Source organism: Cariama cristata, unplaced genomic scaffold (assembly GCF_000690535.1).
Source record: "Cariama cristata isolate BGI_N322 unplaced genomic scaffold, ASM69053v1 scaffold1309, whole genome shotgun sequence".
In the NCBI taxonomy this organism is placed as follows: Eukaryota; Metazoa; Chordata; class Aves; order Cariamiformes; family Cariamidae; genus Cariama; species Cariama cristata.
In genome coordinates this window covers 1-23,980 of record NW_009635016.1, presented here as the reverse complement: position 1 = coordinate 23,980, position 23,980 = coordinate 1, and the positions used below count along the sequence as shown (strand labels likewise).

General features: G+C 37.5%; 1 protein-coding gene across 1 annotated transcript; it reads right to left on the bottom strand.

Moving 5' to 3' along the window:
• Positions 1-596: 596 nt before the first annotated feature.
• On the bottom strand, positions 597-20,022 carry LOC104167168 (E3 ubiquitin-protein ligase MIB1). Its single transcript, XM_009707344.1, has 9 exons — positions 19,894-20,022; positions 19,425-19,511; positions 16,456-16,617; positions 12,168-12,349; positions 10,719-10,911; positions 8,814-8,892; positions 7,114-7,227; positions 6,007-6,107; positions 597-903 (listed from the first exon to the last, which is right to left on the bottom strand). The coding sequence occupies exons 1-9, from the start codon at positions 20,020-20,022 to the stop codon at positions 763-765; spliced, it is 1,188 nt and encodes a 395-aa protein (XP_009705646.1). The 3' UTR covers positions 597-762.
• Between the last annotated feature and the right edge of the window lie 3,958 nt (positions 20,023-23,980).

The following is a 23,980-nucleotide window of genomic DNA, read 5'->3' as shown; positions in this document are numbered from 1 at the left end:
TGTTTTCTTTTCCAGTCAAGTTAAAAGCAATTCCATACAAAACTACGTAGCTAGCAGAATTAAGAAGTTTGCTGTTTAAGTTAGCTTGAACCTGTTAGACTAAAGTACAGTTTGGGGACTAAACTTTTCTTTTTACTGTTTCCTTCCCAACCCATCCTCAGCAAAGGGCACAATAAAGTTACAATTACCTTAACACTGTATTTTGAGGCCTGATCTTATGGGAACAGTATACTTATTACTACTATGTGTACATACTTTGTATTGATTTTGCATTCTTGCATACTTTAAGACAGAAATTATTGTGAATCGTAACTGTCACCAGAAATTTCACCATTCTCCAGGAAAGCATAAACCAAAAAAATCTAAATATATTTGATATTAACTGACAATATAAAAAAAGACCCCTTCCATCACTTGACACCTGACAGATACATTAAAAAACATGAACGAAACCAAAATAAGATTGTCCCTTTAAACTTTAAGGGGAAGAAGGCGGCAGAAAGAAAATGAAAAAAAAGATTGCTTCAAACTAGCTTCAGGTTTAGAGGGTTTTTTAAGAGTAAAGCTAAAAGGTGACTGTTCAAATACTGTTCTCTTATTTGGTGTGTTCACAGTCATTAAACAATTACCATGTAATGAACCTGTGCTACAGTATTAGAAATGTTTTCATTAGAACCCTTTACTGCCTTTCAAATTTAGGGATATTTAAATCAAAATGTCCTTACTATTTCATAAGCTAACAAAAGACACTGGTTCCACTACTTAATACAAAAGGATCCTTCGTTCGATTGCCTTGCGGCATATCGGGCATTCACTCATTCGGTCTCCACAAAGTTGACATGTTCCATGGCCGCAGAGAAAGATCATATTCTTCAGACGGTCCAAACAGACGGGACACATAGTCTGTAAAAGATTTTGACAGGTTACACAGTCAATGGCAGTAGTGATACAGTATGCAATATGCAATATATAAATTACGGAAATTTAACAATAAATATGCCATCTTAAGCATAGCAGATCATTGCCACAGCATAACCCAGCCACTAATCTGAAAACTAAATATTTTTTTTTAAAATCATATTTGTACTTCACATTGACTTAAAATATTTGGGCTTTTCCTACCCCATCATGACACAAAAACTATGTAGCTTTCTTCCAAATATGATCCCTTTAAGTAAGATGATCCAGTAGTAAGTTGACATCACATTTTCAATATCATTACCCAAGTTTGCAATGTTAAGACGTTCTTCAGCAACATTCCCCTTTATGTCATGTAATCTTCCAGGGAACAACCACCACAAAAGGCTTTACGTGTGCAATGCTTGGGTAATGATTTACCAATTTCTTCTCAGGCTACCTAGCCATTCATATACTTACCTTTAAACACCAAGCACTGAACATGTGCGGAAGTAATAAAAATGCTGCATAATCAGTATTATACATAAAGATTCAATGCTGGTAATTCCAGCCATTGTTCATGGAAGTTATCTGGATTTTCAACCAAAAGAACACCTCAAGTTCCAAATGAAGAACAATTCAATAAATCCGTGACCTTCAGTCATAACAGTAGCACAGCAAACTTTTAAAATCAGTTTTAACTGCTGAACATTAAAGTGACAGCCAATGCCCCAAAAGATCTCCTGAAGTTCTTCAACAGCAAAGTTCATTTTGTACCGAGCAACTAAGGAATCATGTCCTTCACCTTTTGTCACATGCAGAAATTGAAGTTTTGGTAAGGCATGTTCCTTCACCATAAACATATTGCAGCCACATTAGGATTTCATTTACAACAGTTCAACAAAGGTTAGTAAATGAATAGATGTTATAACAGATGGTAATTGTTAAGACCATTCCATAGCCAAACCAATCAAATCTGAGATGTCCTCAGATCTGAGACACACTACTCGTATCTAACACTTACAAATGCTGATCTCATATATAATATGAAATACTGACAGGGATCATATTCAAATGCAAATTCATTTTATCACCACCTTGCACCTGTGACTTGTTTCCATACTCATCATCAGGGATTTACTTCAGTTTGGTCATCTCATGGGAGAGATAATCTTTAGCAGGAACCCTATTCAGTATAACCTTAAAGCATAATTTCTATGGAATCAGTAGGTATTACTTCCTAGGGTAGATAGCCTAGTTGAAGATCAAAAAAATTCACCATCAGTCTGCTTATGCAGAGTTTAAATTGGCATGGAATCTGGCCAAATGCCTATTATAACCTCCAGGATACCAGTGTAATGGGCTAGTAGGAATGTAAAACTTCCAGATAAAACCTTATGCCGATTTATGTTTAAACACACTCTTCCCAAGAATGCTGTGCTCCAGTTTTGTCAGAATTTCCACAGTACTTTAACAAAACACTCTCCAACTAAAAATTTGCAAGAGACCAACTGTCTGTCAGTCATGCTCATTTTTCCATTCACACCAAATCATCACCTTCACATCTCAACGGGGCAATTAGAGCATTCTCCCTCCAGTAACCTACAGTCTTCAAAAATCAATGAAACAGCTATTTCCAATGAATATATAGCTGTCCTGTGACAAGTCTTTATAACCTGATAGTATTGACATGATGTCCTTTGACAAAGGACTGACAAAGAAAACCCAAATTTTATCTTTGGAGAAAAAACTCGTAGCCTTTATTCTACATTTTTAGCTTAATAATTTGCTTTTGTGCCTAAATATAATGTCAGAAAAGCTGAAGTTACAAAAGTCTGTTTCTCTCCAAATACCATACTATCATTTGAAAATTAAAACATCCATCAAGGGACTCAGAAATTAAAAAAATAAAAATCTGTTCAAACACCATTACTTTTGATTATTTCATTCAGTGAAGCACAGAAATCCTAATGTTCTCATTTTATAGATCTTTTCTGTAACTGCATGCAGTATTAGCAAATTGCCCAATTTCTCCTGTTGAGTACAAATGCAGAGTATATACAATACATTAGCTGTTTGATTACTTAATATGATACTATTTTAACATGTAAAGTTACTTCATACAGTAGGAGAATTCAGTTGGTAGGAACAGCCAGACTTCCTGAGTGGTATGCAATTCTATTCTGACAAGGATTTTCTCGATTACTTCAGCAGTTTCCTAATGGGACACAAGCCCAAATAACTGAGTTTTATCCAACTTTCAAGGAGCATTCATTACTTAACCACCAGCTTACAGGCACTTTTACAGTGGAATAAAGTTCACTGCATGTCTTATACCCAATTTGTGCCACAGCAGCAGGAAATAACTGTGCTTTTAGTTTGATAGAATGTTCTCTGCGTGAAACCACACTCTACTTTTTTTTACCTCCATGAAACATTTGACTCCCATCGTTTGAAGGAAAACAAATGGCATAAAAAGGCACTATACCAGTTCTATGTGAGGATTACTCCTCTGGACAAGTTAAAGTAGTATGAAAAAGCACTCATCGTATCTTTAAGTATAACTAGGTTTGCAACTCAAATCAATTCTTATCACTAACAAAGCATTTTTAAAACTGCTTGAAATAGCAATTCCTCACTACTAAAAAACAATTTTTCCAACAATATACAGGTGCACAGTGACAAAATAAATTTATTTTTAAGGAGAAAGAAAGTGATGTAAGTATGGTGAAGGAACATACATAAGATATTAGACAGATGATGGTGATTATGTATGAAATGGAGTGAAGGTATTGCAATTACAGTCAAAAGGGTTCACATTCAGGGAATCCCTGAAGAATGGTGTGGTCATCAGATGTGGGAGATTCTGTTGACATCAGCATCACTTCTGCTTGGCACCAGAAATGGTTTTAAAAGCTTGCTGCACTAACATATTAGATTATCATTGAAGGTATGAGTTGAAACATAGGATTATACCTGCTGAAAGAGAACAAATTAATTTTAAGTACAAAAATATCAATGTAATACGAAGACTGAACTGTTAAAGCACAAATCAAAAGAATACACAGTCATGGAATGCTGTGCATCATTTCAAGCACAAATTTAAAGATGAGATGACTAAGTTTAATCAAATTCAACTTGCTACTCAGAAGTATGATATACACTTGCCCTGTTACAAGACTAAGCAGAAAAGACACCAAGGAAAACATGAAAGACTCTCAAGCCAAGACGCACACAAGAACGACCAGAACCACCTCTTTATAGTCAGAGGCACTGAACGATCTTCATTTGTATACTGACTTGAAATAAGTTATTGGACAAAAGGGCATTTTAAAGCAAAAAAGTGCACTTAAATTCTCAAAGCATTGCAGTATTAGATCTTTCTTACTACCGCTAATATGAAAACCAGAAAATACAAGTAGAAAATGACATGTATAAAGTAATTATTCTCTTCCTAATACAGCATAATTTTCTCATATTATAAAGCTTCTGGCTAGCAAATCCCAACGGTAAGACAAAATTATTAATAATAAAAGAATACCTAAGGAACTGAAAAAAAATGAGATCACGACTAATCAAGAAGAAAAACTGTAACACGAAACAGTTTTCCTTTCATGTCCCTATACATAAGAGTATTACCATACCCAAGGAGAACTCCATCTTTCAAAAACTCCTAAAATAAAGTTCTCAGAAAAGAAAAAATACATCTGAAGAAAACAGATTACTTGCATTTAAGCATTCATCTGCATGTATTGCATATATCATTTTAAATCCCAAAGCAGTAACCTTCTTTTCATCTGATGTTAAAAAGTAAAACAGAAGCTAAACAGTAGATGTAAGACATTAGAGATATCTAGAAACTCCTGATGTTATCATCAAGATAGACATGCACTTTTCAAACTGCAATTTTTAGTCTGCATGTTCTTTTACAGAGAAACACTACAAAGGAATCTGTTTGGAATTGGATATTCGAATTTCTGTTACTGGGTTGTTGGCCAAGTCTCCATATGACAGAATAGCTCTTCACAGACATGTCACTGAGGTTAAAACTTGACAGCATATCAGCTCCCAAATTTAAGGCATTTAGAGATATGAACCCTAAAACTGGCCATCTAAACACTTTAATCTCAGCTTTCATGCATGTGAACAGCTGAGAGCAACTACTACCAGGGCTAGATGTGATGCTGCCATCACTGAAGTATTACTGACTACTGTAAGCCTACAAGAGGAACAGGCAAGTAATACAGTAAGAACGCTTCTCTGTTTGCTGTATCCATGAAAAGTTTCTTCCCATCGTGTTATACATAGGGAAGCCAAAAATCATATTATCAGGGTTCTAAGAGAGTAAATTCATAAATAGTCAGATGCCCCAGGTCCTTTACTGCTGAAAAATCTCAAAATCATGTTTTTCTTTGTTCAGATGGAAAAGCAAGGAAATAATTTAACACCTGCACGTAAACAACTACTTAAGCACTTCTAATAGAACTAGACTTACAGACATAACAAATTTAAGTAGGTAACTGTCAGTTATTCCTCCTGTAAACACTATGCATAATTACAAAAGACAAACCTTATCATTTACATTCCAAATATTCAAATTACACATACAGTACTTTCAGAAGTTTTAACTTTCCAACCACACAATTTTTTGAAGAGTCCACAAACTATAGCCCTTCATACGGCAGGTAACTGCCAGCCATTGTCCAAAGCAGTTCATGAACAGGCAAGTAAAGATTCAGGTAGATACAGAACAGTGAAGAGTATCTACCTTTATTATTGATCTGTGAAAACAGCTTCTGCTGTACCTAGACACTCAGGTCAGCTAAACAGGTAGAGAACATACTGACTGCAGAGAGCATCCTTTTTTAGTCACACCAACACAGATGCTCTAATAGATGGATTATCAAACACATGGCCACTTGATTTTTTTTTTTTAAACCTGTACAGAGAGGACATACAAGCCACAACACATACAAAAATATTGGTTATTTAACTAAAATTTAAGAACCAAAGCATTTTAACATGTCATCTTGTTTTAAATAACAGAAGACACATTGGCTTTTTTAAATTACTTTAGTGGTCCATAAAATTTTTATCCAGCACTTTTACCTGTTCCTTGATGTCTTGTAACTGTTGCTGCAGTTTCTGTACATCCGCATTGACATTGGTGTTGTCTTTGTCTTTCTGCAAAACTGGAATGTTTCCACTTGCTGTGATTTAGAGAAAATAAAGTATGTGATTATACATCAATCTAACTAAACAGGAATAATTATTTCCAATGTACTAACTATAATTTCTGAATTATCTGAAATAATGTTAGTCAAACATATTTGATAATCTAAATAAATTCACTACAACACCACTGCAGCCCAATTCATAAAGAACTTCTTTGAGTTTAGTGGCAAGAGTTCTTTGACAAATATTTCCTCAATAATGATTCTCAAAATGCCTACAGCTCCATAATGTTCTCAGAGTTCGTATTTGCCATTGAAGCTCCTGCAGTAAATTTTTTTGCACGTGTGCAAAATAAATCCAAATCCTTCCACACTGAAGAGACTTGTTATCTACACAGCCAATTCTATTTGGTGTTCAAAACTGCATAAGCGTCTTAGAAGTAGTTTGTTCAAAACCTGATTTTAAGCATTATTCTTATATTTATCTATTTGGGAACAGTATGACAACATTCCAGTTCACATAAACTCAATTCAAACATGGCATACCACACACACACAGAGTAAATACAAATAATCCATAGAAATTATTCAGAGAGGTCACAGGAAGTTTAAAAACTAGTCAAAGCAGGAGATGTAAAACTGAACAATCTGTCATGAAAGTTGATGTACCTAGAAGGAAAATATTTACCATTCCTTTACCAGTCAGAGTTCCAAAAGTAAAAAAACCACCAAACCAATAAACATTTATTTGCCCATTTGCACAATTACACACAATCTTTAGCATTTGCTTCATAGGACATTAGTAAGTGGCGAAGAAGTCATATACGTTTCGGCTTCTACTCTGGATGCTGGAAACAATCCTTTAGTGTAACGACTGGTGCTACCACCACACTTGCTGCTACCAATGTACAAAGCAGTGCAAAGAGCAAATGGATACTTGGCTTAACAATGTTTTTATTAAAAGATTTAGGTCATTTAAAAGAGTGAGAATAAGAAGTTAGCGGGGGGAATGTGAAAGAGTATGGGTTTTGGAGTCACTCACAAATATCATCAGTGCTATCTTCTGTACCTTTCCCTCCACAGCACATTATGAAAGGCACTCTTCGCTCAACCACTGCCCGACACTGTACACATTTCTTCATCAAGCTTGCACAATCTGAGAGGACAGAGAAATAAATCAACTCTGAATTCTGCTATTTAATTTTTCTTCTTTCCTATCCATGAGCTTGTTTATTCACAGTAGCTATATAGCAATGCCATAATAGATGCTTATAATACAAATAATTAGTTGTGTTCATCTTCACATAATTTTCTGCAAATCACACCTATAAACAATATATTGTTTGGGATTCAAAGTAAACCTATTCTGTTTATTTTCTATTAGCATATTTCAAGCAATTTCCTCTTCTCCAAATGGATGTCCATTCCACAAGAACTACAGAAATTAAGAAAGTAAAATAACACACATTTGAGACCAAGACATTATTGGAAGTTCTGACTACCTGCTTTTTCTTTCAGAACAAAGGATCTCACTTACTGTCCTAATGCTCCAGGGGCAAACAGGTGTGGCTCTTTACCCTTAGAAGAGTAAATCTGTATCTTTTGATACAATCCTAGAAAGGAGGCTGTAATTCTTCTACAAAAAGAAAATTATTATGTCTCATAAATGTTGAAGGTTACTGTGAATCAGCAGAGTGGGTCCTATAAACTACAAAAATTTGAAGACTCTCCCTCATCCTGCTTGAACAAGATGTCCAGAAAATAATCTGGAAAGAAATCACCTACATCTGTTAAAGCTTTCGCTGTCCTTGTTACAGCTTAGACTTGGTGATGTGTACCACACTGCTGAAATTCTTCACCACAGCAATCAATCTTTTTGCTGTCCTCTTCCTGAGAAATTAATAAAAAAACCCCGGACAACTTCTCTCATCATCTTTCAACTGCAGACAGTGAAAAAGGCCAGATGAGGATAACTATAAAGTCAGTGACTCAACGTCAGGTCTCTCAGCCAGAACAGATGAAGAAACCAGACTTCTTTAGCAAGACCAAGTAACTGGTTACTTATGGGAATGATTACCTTCCCTCTTATGTAGATTGTCAGCAACAAGGACTGCTCTTCTCTAGGCAAATGACCCTTCAACAAAGTCCTGAAATGTCTGGTGACAAGGTGATGGCTTGTTGATGATTCTCATCCACATATTCTCAGAAACAAAAAAAATTCTGGAGATCTCCTATGTCTTTTTTTGCTACACGAAATAAATCAGAGTGAATCATAACTGGTGCTCTTTGCAAAGCTATACGATATGTCTTTTAGGGAAAAATATAGCCCTTGTGCAAATCTGTAGATTGGTAATAAAGCATATTAAATATTTATTTACAATACTCTTTAAAAACACCATTTGCACATCTGAATGTCCCCAAAAAGTTGCAAAGTAATAAAATTAATTCTAATTACTTCAGAAGTTTGAATGATACACAGCAGGCTTCTATAATCTGAGTAAGCCTACTCACAATTAAATAATTCAGATGGAAGAGCACCTGCTTTCTGAATTTAAAAACTCCAGTTTGTCCTCTAATTATTTCACTAGCAGCATGCCAAATAATGCCAAAATTCTGACTATCACACCAGTCTATCAAGTAAATTGGACCTGAAGTCAGATTACTAACAAGCTTTTAGCAATCTGGCTAAAAATGTTCTGTTTCAAGGTTACTTCAAAAGGAACTTCTGCCAAGTTTACTTACTCTCACAGGCACACATATGACCACAAGGCTGGAAAAGAACTGCTGCCTTTTTGTCTGAACATACTACACATTCTTCAATCTGTAAAGAACAATAAACACACATATGAGAAAAGTTTATCTCCTGCTCTCTACATTAATTTGCTTCTACGCTCTCTTTGGCAAGGCATGTGGACGTTAAGAAACTCCATCTAGTGTTATTTTAACTAATTCAGCACCTCAAATTTAACTTAAATGAGTTATCACACTGACTTCTAAGGACTGGTATTTGCTGGCAATATTTATATGTTCAGTACATTGATAGGCACAGAGAAGTAGCTGAGACAGAATATGTTTCTTTTTCTTTATTCTTTTCTCTTTCTTTGTTCCACGATATATACTTAAACTGGCATTGTTCAGCCTGGAAAAGAGAAGGCTCCAGGGAGACCTTATTGCAGCCTTCAGGAGTTAAAGGGGCCTTATAAGAAAGATGGGACAGACTTTTTAGTAAGGCCTGTTGCAATAGGACAAGGGGCAATGGTTTTAAACTAAAAGAGGGTAGATTCAGACTAGATATAAGGAAGAAATTTTTTTAAATGAGGGTGGTGAAACACTGGAACAGGTTGCCCAGAGAGGCAGTAGATCCTCCATCCATGGAAACGTTGGACAGGGCTCTGAGCAACCTGATCAAGTTGAAGACGTCCCTGCCCATGGCAGGAGGCCTGGACTCCCTTCCAACTCAAACTATGCTATGATTCTATGAAATGCACTTACAACAGACTTTTATAGCAATCTGTTTAAATATTCTGGGTTAGGGTTTAACAAGCCCTTTAATGTGGTGAACTATATACATAGTATGACCATAGACACCACATACCACTCCATTCATACTGGTCTGGACCACCTCTTCCAGTTCATAGGACTGCTGTCCAGGTTCATTCATTTCTTAGCCTTGCAGATATTACTCTAAGTTTTTATACAGAAGAGTATAAGAGAAGTATTGAACAGATATTCCACTCTATCTAATTTAGCGAAAGAAATCAAAGGAAGGTTATCCACAAAGGTTAGCTTTCAGCCGGGAAAGCTGATTTCCATATATTAAGGCTTCTACTTCCACTCATCCATCTAAAGAAGCTACTTTGCTGCTGTGAATCACCCAGTTGCAGAACGTCTTCACTGACTACAAATAAAGCCTAGAGAAAAGGATCTCACACTATGTTAACATTTGGCCATTGAAAATAGGCACTGCAGAACAGCGAACGGTATCAGCAGTAAGAATAAGAGAGTGAATAGTAAAACCAGTACAAATTCATATTTACAATTCCGATTGGAAACCTTACTGGGATTAGGTCCCCAAAATAGGGCACAACTGGTTGATACTCTGAAGGAGAAAGACAGCATAATGAAATTCATGATTCCAAAGAAAGAGAAGGTAAAAGCTGAAAGTAATTATTAACTTCAAAAACAAGCACATATTAACTAACTCAGTTTACAGGCAAATCATCTTTCCAATCAGCCCTGAAGAACAAAAGAACTCAGAAGAACTGAATATTACTGAAGGAAATTATACTTCAGAAAAAGCAGTAATTTATCTTCACATGGGAAAAAAAATACCATGGGGTAGGTGGGAGTCTATTTAAAAAAAGCATCCTCAGGTGACTGTATTAGGAACTCTTGAGGATCTGAACAATACAAACATTGCAAGGTGGGAAGAGAATGAGGGGCAGGTAGGACATGAGTACAGGTAAACAGATCAAAGTAACAGACAACGTTGAGACAAGATATCATTACGATGCAAAATTAATTCCACCCAGTGAGACACCTGTAATGCAAAACACTACTTAAAATACACTACACTTTTCCTCAAACTCTCTTTTTACTTTTCCATTAAAAATAGAAAGAGAACCAATAAACTTTGGAAGATTTTACCTTTGTCCTAGACTGAACTTGTTCTTTACAGATGAGGCATTTTTTCACCCGTGGTGAGCACAGAGAACACGTGGCAATGTGTCCACATGGGCCGAACAGAGTATCTCTCTTCATGTCTGAACACACCATACATTCTTCTAAGGTTTCAGAATCATTGTTGATCATAGATGGACTTCGGGAACCAACCTGACCACTACAAAGAAACCTTGCAGTTAAACTTCCTTTTAAGAATTTTCAAAATTCTTAATTTAAAATGCACATCAGTCAGCTGTTTATCTATATACTTCTACGCGTTCAGGCATAATAAAGCAATTTGAACTGCATTTTCCCAAACATACAGTTAACACCAGAGTGCAAGGTCACACGCTCAGATAAGATGTTGTACAGAAACAGGCCACACAAGTTAGAATAGCATCTCGTGAACGTAAAAAAACCCTTCCCTCCCATCCTAAGAGTTTACTTTATTAATAGAGATGTACCCTTGTAGATTCAGAACTGTACAGCTCAACATCTTAATCTTGAATATACTTCCAATACATAGGAAATGACAGACTTGTTTAAGATGCCCCGAAATCCTGCAGCAAATTCACCTCAGATCTTTGTCCTGTGCTGCTGCTCACCCAGCAGAGGGAGAGCGTGTTGAACCCAGCCAGCTTACTCCTACAGCCCTCGCCAGCCCCTAAAAGGTGGCGAGGAAGAACAGCCACAGGGATGAGGCTGAGACAGGTGGACAGATCCAAACTAAAAAACTCTGAAGAAAATAGGCACCTCACACACCAGGGCAGCATCAACAAAAAGAATCTCTCTTCGTGACAGTTTGAAAGTACATTTTTGATTTCTATACAGGAATTAAGGATGAGAATCATGTAAGCCCATGGTGGGACCACAACTAGGGCAAGTAGCAAGTTGAAACTTCTCATAACGCATGCACTCGATAACATGACATTTCACTGAGATCACAATTCCTAGAGAAGTGCTTCTGAGACATCAGACCTATCCCCTCCTCATCCTTTTACAGAATCATACAATCATTCAAGTTGACAGGTACTCAGGAGGTCATCGGGCTCAAAGCAGTATCAACACTGAATTCACATCAGCTTATACTGGGCTTTGCCCATTCCAGTCCTCAAAGCTTGCACGGACAAAGATTTCTCCTCTTTGCTGGGACGGTTAGAAGTTCTACCAACCACCACCTGCACGTTGCCATCTTCCCATTCTCCTCCCTCCCATATTAACATATGAAAGTCCTGTAAGACTTGGGTAAGTTTCAACTAATGTATTTATAATTATCATTCAATGTACCATGGAAAATAAAGAATTCATTGAAAGTCAAGAAAAAACCTGTATGTTTTAACACTATTGTTAATAATGGCACAATGTTTTACACACATCAGTTAATCTATAAAAAGCAAGAGATTTGGAAACTGCACATTTTATGAATATACAAACCTGACTTTTTCTTTGTGACATTTAGCCAATGCTTTGCAGAGACTAGGATCAGGGCAAAGATCGAGGGGAGATTGACCTTTCTTATTACGAATGCTGAGGTCAGCTCCGTTGGCTGCCAGGAAGCAGGCAATAGATGCTGCACTCTTCTTCTCTGCTCCCTGAGTGCCAAGTCCCATTATTAGCTGAAAGAAAACAAATATGTAAGCAACCTGAGAGACTCTCTAAACAGTTCGGAACAGTCTGGCTGAAGGAAAACTACTTGACATGCATACATGCACATACACACGCGCGTGTATAAATCTGTAAGGCCAAGGAAGCATCTCTAGAACTAAAATCAAACCAGCTGTACAGTTGCTTAATTTTGAGTCTGCTATACTCAACTTTCCTTTAAGGAACTAAAATTCAGCTATTGATGCATTCAATCTCCTGCACACCTACACTCACTTGTGAAGTGGCTGTCCTTCTCTATAAGCACTGTAAAGGGTAAAGTCTCAGTGGGTATATTCAGAATACACTCAAAGTATACTGAAATTGCTGAGTTCAGACAAAATGCTACCACCACCACACTTGGGACTGAAAAGACAGTTGGGCAGAGAAATGAATGAACACTTCATTTTAGTCTAGTGAGCAAAGCAGCTGCCCAAGAAAGACTTGATTTCAGCTGCCTTCTCGGTCTGGAGGAATTTAAACTCACATACCTCTTCTCCAGTCCTAATCATGCAATGCTCCGTTGCCCTTTTACAACTATTACTGTATTTCTGTATTACTGTACCTATTACACAAGATTCAGAGGGCCAGCTAGAAAAATGAAGAGAGACGGTTCATCACCATAGCCAAGCAAGGAGAGGATTCCCCTACTTTGGAGCATTCTGGGCCTGCTCCTAACATCTTTTTGTATTAAAGCTTGATCAGATAAAATGCATTAAGTATAATGCAGATTACATATAACATGAAACAGCTGGCACCACTAAGAATCCCTCAGCAAACTATATTCAAAGGAACAGCTTTGGCACAGCTGGGGCAGCTCCAATTCAAGGAGCTTTAAATGTTGAATTCCAGAATTATAAAGGCTTTGACACTAATATAGAGGCAGGATTTTGTATGTACCTCTTTCCCATTAATTAAGTGCCCAACTTGACTGATGCACATCTTTCTATGCCAATTCCAGTTAGTACAATCTATCCCTGCAGCTGGTCTTCTAAAAGCTGGGTGTCAAGTATCACCCCTAAAAATTAGGTAATTTTGGCTGGATTAAAAACCATTTAATATTTAAAGAACTAGACGTGCTATTTTAGACACAACAGCATACAGGAATAAATTTAAAATACCAGATAACTGCTACTGCAGCCCTAAAGGTTGCATATCCTGAAGTCTGAACTTCGAAGAAAACAGTTTTCAAACTCTAGTTATTTCCCTTATTCCTCAGAGGTGACTTGTGAAGAGAGACACTTGTTTGGGTCCATGTCTTGCAGCACGTGAAGTATGTATTAGAAGTCTTTACCCTGCCTTGATCACTGCATGATTATCCTTCTCATCATAGAGCCATCCAGTTTCCTAGGGAAGCAATTTTTTTTAAACCTCAGTCTATTTTTTTTTTCTAGTTAGGAGTTCTTGTATCAAGAAGTATTACTGAGGTGCTACGAGACTCCTGAATGTCACTTCATGATACTCATTGATACTCACAGTCCTACATTCTTCCCTATGATCAGGTAAGAACAGTGCAGCTTGAAAGACTTCATACCAGGAAAACCAGTAAGTTAGAGAGAGAAATTGTTTTGTGGTGTTCGGATCACAGAACATTTTTGTTTATAAATTCAGACTGTTTTTCTGCACCTCAATTATAGCATTGGCTGAAGTGAAGCAGAGATTTTTATCCAGCTTCAAACTGGGTACTTTGGAACTATGACAGTAATCCAGCCAAGGTAGCACAAAGCCCAGTCAAAGCTTATTTGCTCTGAGGTTGGCAGAGTAGCCTTTTTTGAAGGCATGCCTACACCGAACAATTTGCTGCAGTCCGTCCTTATTTGCTGGGACAAGAGTGCTCTTGCCCTCCACACTTGCACCTTATGGGTTCTAAGCTGTTCCTGAATGAAACAGCTATTTTGCCTCCAAGAAGAAAACCAAACACAGATAGTTTGCTTCACGTGATGTGGATACACACTACGCCAAGGCGGGCTCCTCCACTTGGAACAGCCATCAGCATTATTCAAGAAAACCCCAAGTCCTAAAATGCCTCTATGTGCTGTACACTTTGGAAACACCAGGACAATACTGCATCCCATGACACTTCTCTGGTAGTCTGTAACATTTCAGGCACACAGAATAAAAATTAACCCCAAAACCCAACAACTCATGCACAAAAAACCCCAACTCTTGGTGCCTAGTACAGCTGCAGGAAACCTCCTGTTTCTCTTCCTCCCAGCTGTACAATTATCACAGTGTGCTGGATGAAAAACTTCAAAATTATTTAAAGAAATGGGGTTAACCACTCACAGCACTTGAACACGGAAATGTTTTTCAGATTGATACCTAAAAATGTGTAGGGCTTTGTGTACTATCAAGATTGTTCACTATCTGCATTTTAAATAGTCTATAAAAAACAACACTGAAGAAACCTGACAAAAATTGCTTTAGGTATTACAACAGCTTAATGTTGACATTCAGAAGGAACTACTAAAAATCAATGCTAAAGAATTCACTCCATATAATTCCACTTGTGAAATAAGTTCACAGTATCAGTAAGTAGTATTGTTTCATATTTTAAACCATGCTCAAAGAGTAACAAATGGCAGAATTTCAATGAATTTGCTGTCCAACCAACTTTACCAAATAGGAAAAACAACTAAAATCCTGCTAGTGAAATTTTTATTCTTTTTCAGTCTATTCAACTGAAAAAAAAATAGAAATCATTATTTATTGAAGAACTATACTATAAAGAGGCACCCTACAGGGCTCAGTAGGTTGGTATCTTCAAGACAGCAGTCCAAAGTTAATTAAAATTTCATCAAGCAAAAATGAACTCTAAAATACTAAAGATTTACGTATCAGATTTGCTATCACACAGACTAAAGGAATCTTACAAGTTTCCCAGTCTTTAAAGGAATTAATAAAAATTAATCAAAAAAACCCCAGATTGTGGATCCCACTAATAACATGGGTAACAGAGAAACCCATTTATGAAATGCTGAATCAGAGAAAAACTACTTATCTCCCGTTCATTCATTTCATACCTAGATACATGCACACAAAGTATTTTGGCCACCTCTTACAGAGTCCATTTCAGATCATGGAAACAAATGAGCTGTAATTGCTTTCCTCCTCTCAAAAGGACACAACCATTCTCTTATATATGCCAGTCATATTTTATATCTCTCTTCAAAGCTTATTCCAGTGTATTTCAGTGAGATTAAGTAACCAGTCTGAAAAACATTTATTGTACAGTGGAATTACTGTTTTGAACAAAGGCTTTTTAATAAAGCCTTTTAATAAAGTTGGTGGAGTTTGAATGAAATGCAAAAAAACTTACCACCCACAGTTAAAATTAGAAAAAAACATTATGACAGTGGTAGTTAATGATTCAGTAAATCTGATCCACTTACGTTGTGCATCTTTAATATTTAAAGAAAAAAATTGTTTGTTTCTCTCAATCCCAATCACTCCAGAATTTTATTTCTCCTTCACCTATCAGCAAAACTATAAACTTCACCTTTGCATATGGGGTTCACACAGCTTTTTGGGCGTGAGCGTTTCTTTTTTCAATAAAATATTTTGACCTTTATTACCTGGAGTTTCTTTGACTACTTCCTTACTACAGCACAATTTCTGAAATGAACTCTGTCAGAAAGATACATAACAATAAACATAAGATTAAGAATGCTGCCTTCTAATGGAAAAAACTTTCAGGTTATAGAATCAGTTAAACAATTGAAGCTACAAAGACATGCCAGATGCTGAATCACAGAAAACAATCTTAGTCTTATTCTGTACTGTAATACTGTTTATTTCTTTTTCCTAAAAAGCTACTTTTGATTTTTTGGCAGGCATACATGTTCACTATGGAAGACAGGTTTGTAAAAATATTTTGAACTCAGTAACACTATTTTTCTTTAACAAAGACAATGACTACATGTGAAAAGCCACAATATGATTTCTGCCTACACTGCAGCTTAATGCAGAACATCTACATGTACTTATGCTGCCAAAAACCAGTTCAACAGTACAGAACTAGACAAATAAAGAGACAAATGTACAGGAAAAGAAAAGGAATAAATAAATGCATTTTATTTACTGTGTTCTTTGATGGCTCCCAAGCAGTATCTACCTTGCCCACATCTTGCATGTCTTGGAGTTGGCGGAGCTGTGACAGGGTGTGGTGTCTCAGGGCTTCATGCAGGGGAGTATCCCCATCTTTATCCTGAATATCCAGCTTAGCACCTGCACGGACTAAGAGCTGAAAAGAGAAAGAACCCAATTTAAAACTCAAAAAAAAGCTATTTATTTCTTTAAAAACTAATTTCAGGAAACTACAGTGTAGGATGCTGTAGGAGGTCCAAAAGGGTTATGCTTTATATAAACTCAATCTTCACAGATGAGTTTATGTAAATTTTTCATAATTGGAGTTCAGCCCTCAACTGAAGCATTTCTCTCTTTCAAATATCAAGCTTATTTCAGCAGAAGCCTAATGCTTGCCCATGCTCTGAGAGAGTGCGGCAAGAGATGCTATTTTAGAGATTCTTTCTACTGTCCAAAATCTTTTAATTCTTACAACGTGGTCTACAAACAATGTAACGTATTACAGCAACGTATCAGAAACAGAACAAGTGAGCAATAGTTTAGATATGTATATATTCTTTACTATTAGGTTTCAATGACCTCAAAAATCACCACTTTCACGCTATGCTAAACTTTACAACTCAATTTACAGTATCCTCCCATTAGCAAAGTAGTTAAGCATGTACTTAGGTTTACCCTTATTCAGCAAAAGACATAAAAACCAATGACGCTACTAAATACTATCTCAGAACAATTTGGAAAGTAATGAACTGTAATACTCGTCTTTAAGGCTAATTTTAGACACACATTCCAGGTCAGGTGACACGAAAGCAAGCGTAAGGCTGCACAGGCCCTCCTATTCATATTGCCTTTCCATCCAGCCCTCCCATAATTTGTTGCACTAGAACCTTCCTAAATACACTGTTAAACAAAGGAAATCAACACAGGCTGACAAAAAACAATTGCCTCTAAAAATTACACCCTGTCACTGTCGCTATTCAGAAACCTGTAGATAGCAGCTGAGGTTTTAACTTTAGTTTTGAGCTTTTGCTACTTTGCAAAATTCAGATTAGCAGCAGACACAAAAGGCATAGCCTAGAAACAGGAATACATGAAGGGGGGGATCTTCCTCTTCAGAACCCGCAGGCTTGCAAGGATCTCAGCCTCTGGGAACCAAAGAATCTCAGACTTTAGAAAAGGCTAAAAGGAAAATCACTTAAAAGGAATTCAGAACTTAATTTTCAAGGTAATACCTGCCTGTAACTGACTGCAACTTACCATTTTTCCCCAACCTTTTCTTCCACAAGTGAAACCAGGAAAACCAGCTAATAGTTGCAACAGTCTCCCCTCAACTTCTTACACTCTCTAAATAGACTTACTCTGGTCCAATTCTTCTTTCTCATATCTGGTGTCTGTTACTAGCTATTTACTGCTTAAGAGTTTCTCCTGGAAGAAAATCTGTAAGAGAACTCTTTTCAGAACAACCTGGAATCCTTGGCTACCACAGAAATTCAAAGCCTTTGCAGAAGTTTTAAAAAAAAAATTAAAAAAGCAAACCACCACCCTTTGTCATGGCAGCAGGGCTTTTAAAAGAACCCTGCTACCTTTGACCACTATTCCACGGATGCCTGAGGGTACAACCCAGGCCTGGAAGGTACCCAGTAGGAATTAATTTTGAAATACAGAGCCAACATGTTCTCTGCATGGCTGCATGAGTTATTTTAGGACTTCTCAAAGTTAACCCAACTCTGAAGTATGGATACTCTACAGGGTCATTCACTTAAAACATTCTCAGATATAAGCACGTCAGTCCAATACACATACTAGTTCTTCTACATGCCTACCTTCCTGCTCATCTGCTACATGGGTATTGTATTCCCAGGTACCGGGTCGGTTCCAGAAGGGCACAAGAACTCACCAAATATAGCTGCCAAATAGCTTGCAGGATGCAAGTGACACTGACTCTAGGAAACCATTCTTTTGGTAGCAAGCAGTTCCAGATTTAGGGCCATATCACATGTTTCACTGTAATGGGATCACATCCATCAGCCCTTGGAGATGGAGAAACCTTATGGCAAAATAACGCTACACAGAACTGCAGCTATACGTCTGTGCAGGGGGGACAATTCTCTGTAGGCCTGAGTAAGTGACAGTTTTTAGAACAAGATGACTCTCACTCTACAAAAGACAAATTTAAAAAAAAATTACGCAGTGGGCCAAGGCCAGGTTGATGTATTCACTCATAGGGAACATCTCCTATGGCAGTGAGCACTCTCTCTGAGCCTCAACAGCCCACGCTATCAATCCAAACACTCAGTCACATAGGTCCCGTATGGACAGTGCACACAGGCCAGAAGGGGCAAGCTGTGCCAGACTCCCGTTTCCTGTGCCAACAACAAAGTTTTGTTAAATTGAAGTATTAACATTTGCAACCATGCAAGCAAAAAACAGAAACAGCATTAGTTTCATTGGTAAGACATCTCTGTTACTGCTTATAGCTCTCCCAAGCTAAGAACAGGGAAAGTCACATACTCAGAAGACTGAAAAGTACATTTGTAAAAAGATGTTTCACTTAGCTAAAATTTGCAAAAGCTACGAGCAAGAATAACAACTCATACACAACGAGGCATCAAAAATGCTATTTGAAGGTCCCATTACAGGACCACAAGACTCAGAGAAGTAACAGAGAAACACATTCTCCCTTACTCCAAGGAGAGATGCTGGAATTGGCAACTGCATAGAGGAAACCATAACGTACATGTATAAAAATTCAGCATTCCTGAAATGTCCTTCATGTTGCCGACTGACTTCCTGTGCAAGCTGGCAGGTTTCTGAATTGATCAAAATTAATCATACAAACATTCAATGGCTACATGGGGTTAAATCATTCTTTAAAGGTTCATGAAGTACCCATGCCTTAACAGCTACAACCAGCTAAAGTCAAGTACCATTAACCATATGGTTTATTGCAAGTAAGATACTTACCCTAACAATTTGTGTATGCTGTCGTTCAACGGCAAGGTGCAGAGCAGTTTGCTGGTTAACATTTTGGATATCCAGGTTAGCATTGCCCTAGAAGATATTCAAAGCACTAGAGAATTATCATCCCAGTAATTCACCTACAGGCAAGGCAGTCCGTTAGGGCACTGAATACAGCCCTGAATATGATTCCTAGTTTGGAGATTTGAAAGCAGAAGTGATTAAATACTTTAATTATTTACTGTAAAGATGTTGATCTGTTGAATCAAACTAGGTATCAAATTTTTCAATCTCTCCGCATTATTAGGCCATCGTAATGATCTCAAAGGCGAGTTTGACCTTTAGAGCTCCCCACATGTCCCTCCCTGCTCCATTGCTTCTGCATTGCGATTGCAGGCGTAAAGCAGCAAACTATTTTCACATCAGATGGTTAACTAAGTGTGACATTTAAATCCTTCTGAGAAAAGAGTCCTACCTGATGCACCAAAAGTTCAGCCACTTCCACATGATTATTGAGAGCTGCCAGATGCAAGGCAGTGTAACCATCATCTTTTTTCTCATCAACAATCCATGGTCGTGGTAACTTGGACAACAATACACGCATTGCACTGAAATAAATATGCAGAGATGGCATAAATGCACCTATAACGCATGTGTTGAATGACAACAGACTACAATAAAACAATATTCGTTCTTGGATCTAAAAAGTAGTAGCAGCTAAAATAACATTAGGGTTTTTTTTTAAAGAAAAAGTAGGTAAAAAGCTGTATCAACAGTTCCAAAGCATAATGATTTCATGTTCAGTTCCTTCCAGTTAAAGCGTACAAACCATACAATACCCAGAACAGTGTGGGAATCAGATTTTTTCAGAAGAATGTTATCTAGCAGTAAAAACTACCTTAAAAAAAAAGTATTCACACAAATTCTGAAACATAGACAAAAGAATTGTTCTCCCTCAAAATCCTCATAGCATCCTTAATTATTTAATGAGTAAGTTCCACTACATTAGATTTCTTTAAAATCATCACTTTATAAACTGATGCCATGGGCTGTAACAGTTAAGACTCTCAACTTCTGAGATAAAACTGGAGTAAGACCTCTGAGGCACAGACAAAATAAATGCTGAAACTGTAAAGCACGTATTAGTGGACTATTTTCATTACAGATAGTGGCCGAGTATAACATACCATGGCAGTGCCTAGTACTCCACATCACTTCTGTATGTGCTTACCAAGATGCCTACCAAAGGAAGAGGATTTATTACCTTACACCTCAAATTCAAGGGTGGGGGAAAAGCAACTCAATTATGAGAGTATTAAAGCAAACTAAAATCCATGAAGTCCAAAGACTGCAGTGTTAAGGGTATTGATAACACAACACTAGATAAACAAACTGCTCAATCTGGTATCCTCTCAGAAATGCACTTTTCTTAAGTTCACGTGTCTTCACTTAGCTTTTGGAATAGGTAAGTTACCAAGCTTAATTCCCTTATTGTCTTATCTTTATAAACAGCACATGCAGCTCCCTTATGACAGTTCCTCGGATACAAACCCTGGCAATTGCAGTGTAACAGTCACTTTTTGACCCAGACTCAGAGTGTCTGAGGAAACCACAACTAAGCAACCGCATCTCCAGGCCGCGGGATCCTACAGGAGACCCGTGACCAACTGCTACGTGGAGCATCCACAGCCAGGCTGCTCTGGAGGTTCATCCTCCGCAGAGTGGACATAAGCACTTGGCCAGGAACCAAATGCATTTTGCAGTCTGTGGGTTCTCTCAGTCTTTTTAGACTCCATCGTCATCACAGTTTTCTTGAGGTAAGCAAATAAATAAGAAACCGTTCTCAGCCTTTTAGGATTTTTTGTTTTCCTGGCAGGACTAAGCTTCTCACTTCCTCACAGTCCAAATACAGCAAAATAAGACAACAACACTTAGCAGATTGTACATTGCTCAGCTTCTACTCATAACGCCTTCTGCAGCTCTGTCACGTGCTAGGAAAAAAAAAAAAGACTAGAATATTTGGAAAAAAACAACCAAACAAACAAAACAACCCACAAAATACCACCAACACTAGTTCTTTGAGAGATGCACTTATGCAGGAGTTTCCAAAATTAAGGATATAATTTAGTAAAACACAAGTTACCAAAGCTTTATGAAATGTGGCAAAATAAACAAATATTAGTTACATTGATAAACAGAAGTTATTTTGTAATGAAATGATGCATTTTCAAACCTAGGATAAAAACATGTCTCTGGTTCGCAACATCAGAACTGTTTCTAAGTGTCTTAGAGAGGGAGCACGTCTGGAGCACTGTGGTTCGCATCATATTTGGACCGTACCTGGGCACAGCACCCCCAGCTCTTCAGAAAGCTGGGCTGATACAGAGCAGGCCTCAGGAGCACCCGATCCCCGCAGCACAACAAGCCCGTCTACTTTCTGCTGTGGCTTCCCATAGGGTATTATGCCATGTAAGCTCTTTATCTTCACCTGCCAGGCTCAGTGCTTCTAAAGACCCCGTAAAGCTTGAGAGTATCTACTGTGGATCGTCTAAAGAGCACAACAAAAATTACCTGAAAATTCCTTACGACTGACAGAAGTAATATGACCACCGTGAGCAACCGGTAAAAGGTGGGCAACAATAACCTAAGAAAAAACCCAAGGTCAAGAAATTTTTTTTACAACTGCACCTATAACTTGAGGAATGCTATGGGAGGCACCAACACTCAAACCTCTCATTATAGCCAGCTTGTCTCCAAAGTAGCTCTCGTCACTAAACAAGGAACTGCCCTAACCAACTCAGGTGATATTTTATATCCTTTTCTTCAGTAAGGAAATAAGGAAACTGCCAACTCCACAGATAAATAAAATTTAAAGTATATTCACACACTTTAACAGATGCATCAAGAAGTGAATATACCTCAGAAACATTATTGTTGCCATTTCTTTAACATCTCTCATGTTTGAAAGAAAAGTTAGAAATTGACTTAATATATTGTGTGCTATGAAAAAATTGACTCATCCTAACATTTGCAAGAGCACTAGCCTTACCAGATCCTCTTTAAAAATCTTTTCCTATTTAGTTTGCTGTCAAATGCCAGGAAAAATTTCATCTAAAGTTCAACTGCAAAATATTTGGTGGCATCTTGCTTTTGTATAAATGAGACACCTGCTATATTTTTGGATACTTTTAAAATGTATTGGTCCCACTGAAAAAACAGAAGGACCAACAAAACAAACAGTTTCTATGTGTAATAGATTTTTATCTTACTTTTCACAGCCAAGCATCAGAGGACCAGCAACTACTCCTCAGTTGCTTCTGCCTATGCAAGTAGAGACCACATCTCTCTCTTTCAGACTGTGCCAAATTACTGGACAGCAGAATGGAAGGATGGTTTTACAGACACGACACCTTAAAATTCTGCAAGATATAAATACACTACAAATGGCAAATTCTTTTCATTAGCTGAGAGGTAGTTTCTTTCAATGCACGAGATCCTGTTCCTTCACACTGCAGTCTTCCTTCCTACAGCTATTCTATTTTGCAGTATTTTCTAGAGCTGCTGCCAAAATTTTGACAGCTAAGTGGCTACCGTTCAGAATAGTACTCACTGGAACAGGCATGCATTGTATCATAAAAAGTCGTATTAGTGAATTAATGTTGCATGCCAATGACACAGTAATTCTTGATTCACTTTTCCACATGAAGTATTAAAGAAAAAGCTGAGTTGTGCCGCTCCATTTTCAGGACCACAACACAGATGTGGTTCTGAAAACTTGCTTTCATGTCAGATACATGAAAACAGACCATAGACTACTTTGTCCGTAATTGTATTGAAAAAGATTAAGAAATCCATGACCGTGAAATCAGCTGAAGAAAACTCTTCAGACTATCATCTTCAGTGTATTCACTGTACAGATTACATGGCTAATTGAGCAGCTTCAAAGATCATCGATAAGACGCTTAAAAGCCTTGTGAAAACACTGAAATTATGTTATCACTATGCTATTTAAAGATCATTACTAATGAAAAACATTTGTAACAGGTACGCTTTGGCATTTGTTGGTCTGCAGTATTTTCAGATTAGCAGGAAGCTGATAAAAATTTTGGGCCCTTTTCAGTTGGATGATCTTTTGCAAGTTCTGAAATTTTCTAGATGGGACAACAAAAGAAAAACTTCAGTGAAAATTTTTGAGAAAGTTGTCTGTAAAGCTTTGAAGGGGGTGAGGAAACTAGTTCTTCTTTCATAGGAGCTAAACATCTGCTCAGTGAAAAAGGTAACAAGAAAGCACACGTGTGTATAGGGGGCTGAGATCAAGGTATTTGTTGCCTTCCCAGGCCCAGCTGTTGGGGGTACAGTGACTTATGAAGCCCACCATAATTCACATAATTTGTCCCCATAAAACATTAGTCCAGGCTCCAATAGAAGTGGTTTGGTAGAAGGAACACCCATTTATACTGTCTTACGTTTAATTTGAGATGTAGAAGAATAACAGCAAATACTGCTGCTGAACACACCTTTAATTTGACCTTGCCACATGACGGGGGTTTTGGGGGGCTGGG

Bases quoted from the DNA above. Each gene is read 5' to 3' on its own strand.
- LOC104167168 (XM_009707344.1), bottom strand. From the start codon at position 20,022: ATGCGTGTATTGTTGTCCAAGTTACCACGACCATGGATTGTTGATGAG. The intron at 16,618-19,424 runs GTAAGTATCTTA...TTCTCTTTTCAG, and splicing joins AGCATACACAAATTGTTAGG to CTCTTAGTCCGTGCAGGTGC. The intron at 8,893-10,718 runs GTAAAATCTTCC...TGTTCTTTACAG, and splicing joins AAGTTCAGTCTAGGACAAAG to ATTGAAGAATGTGTAGTATG.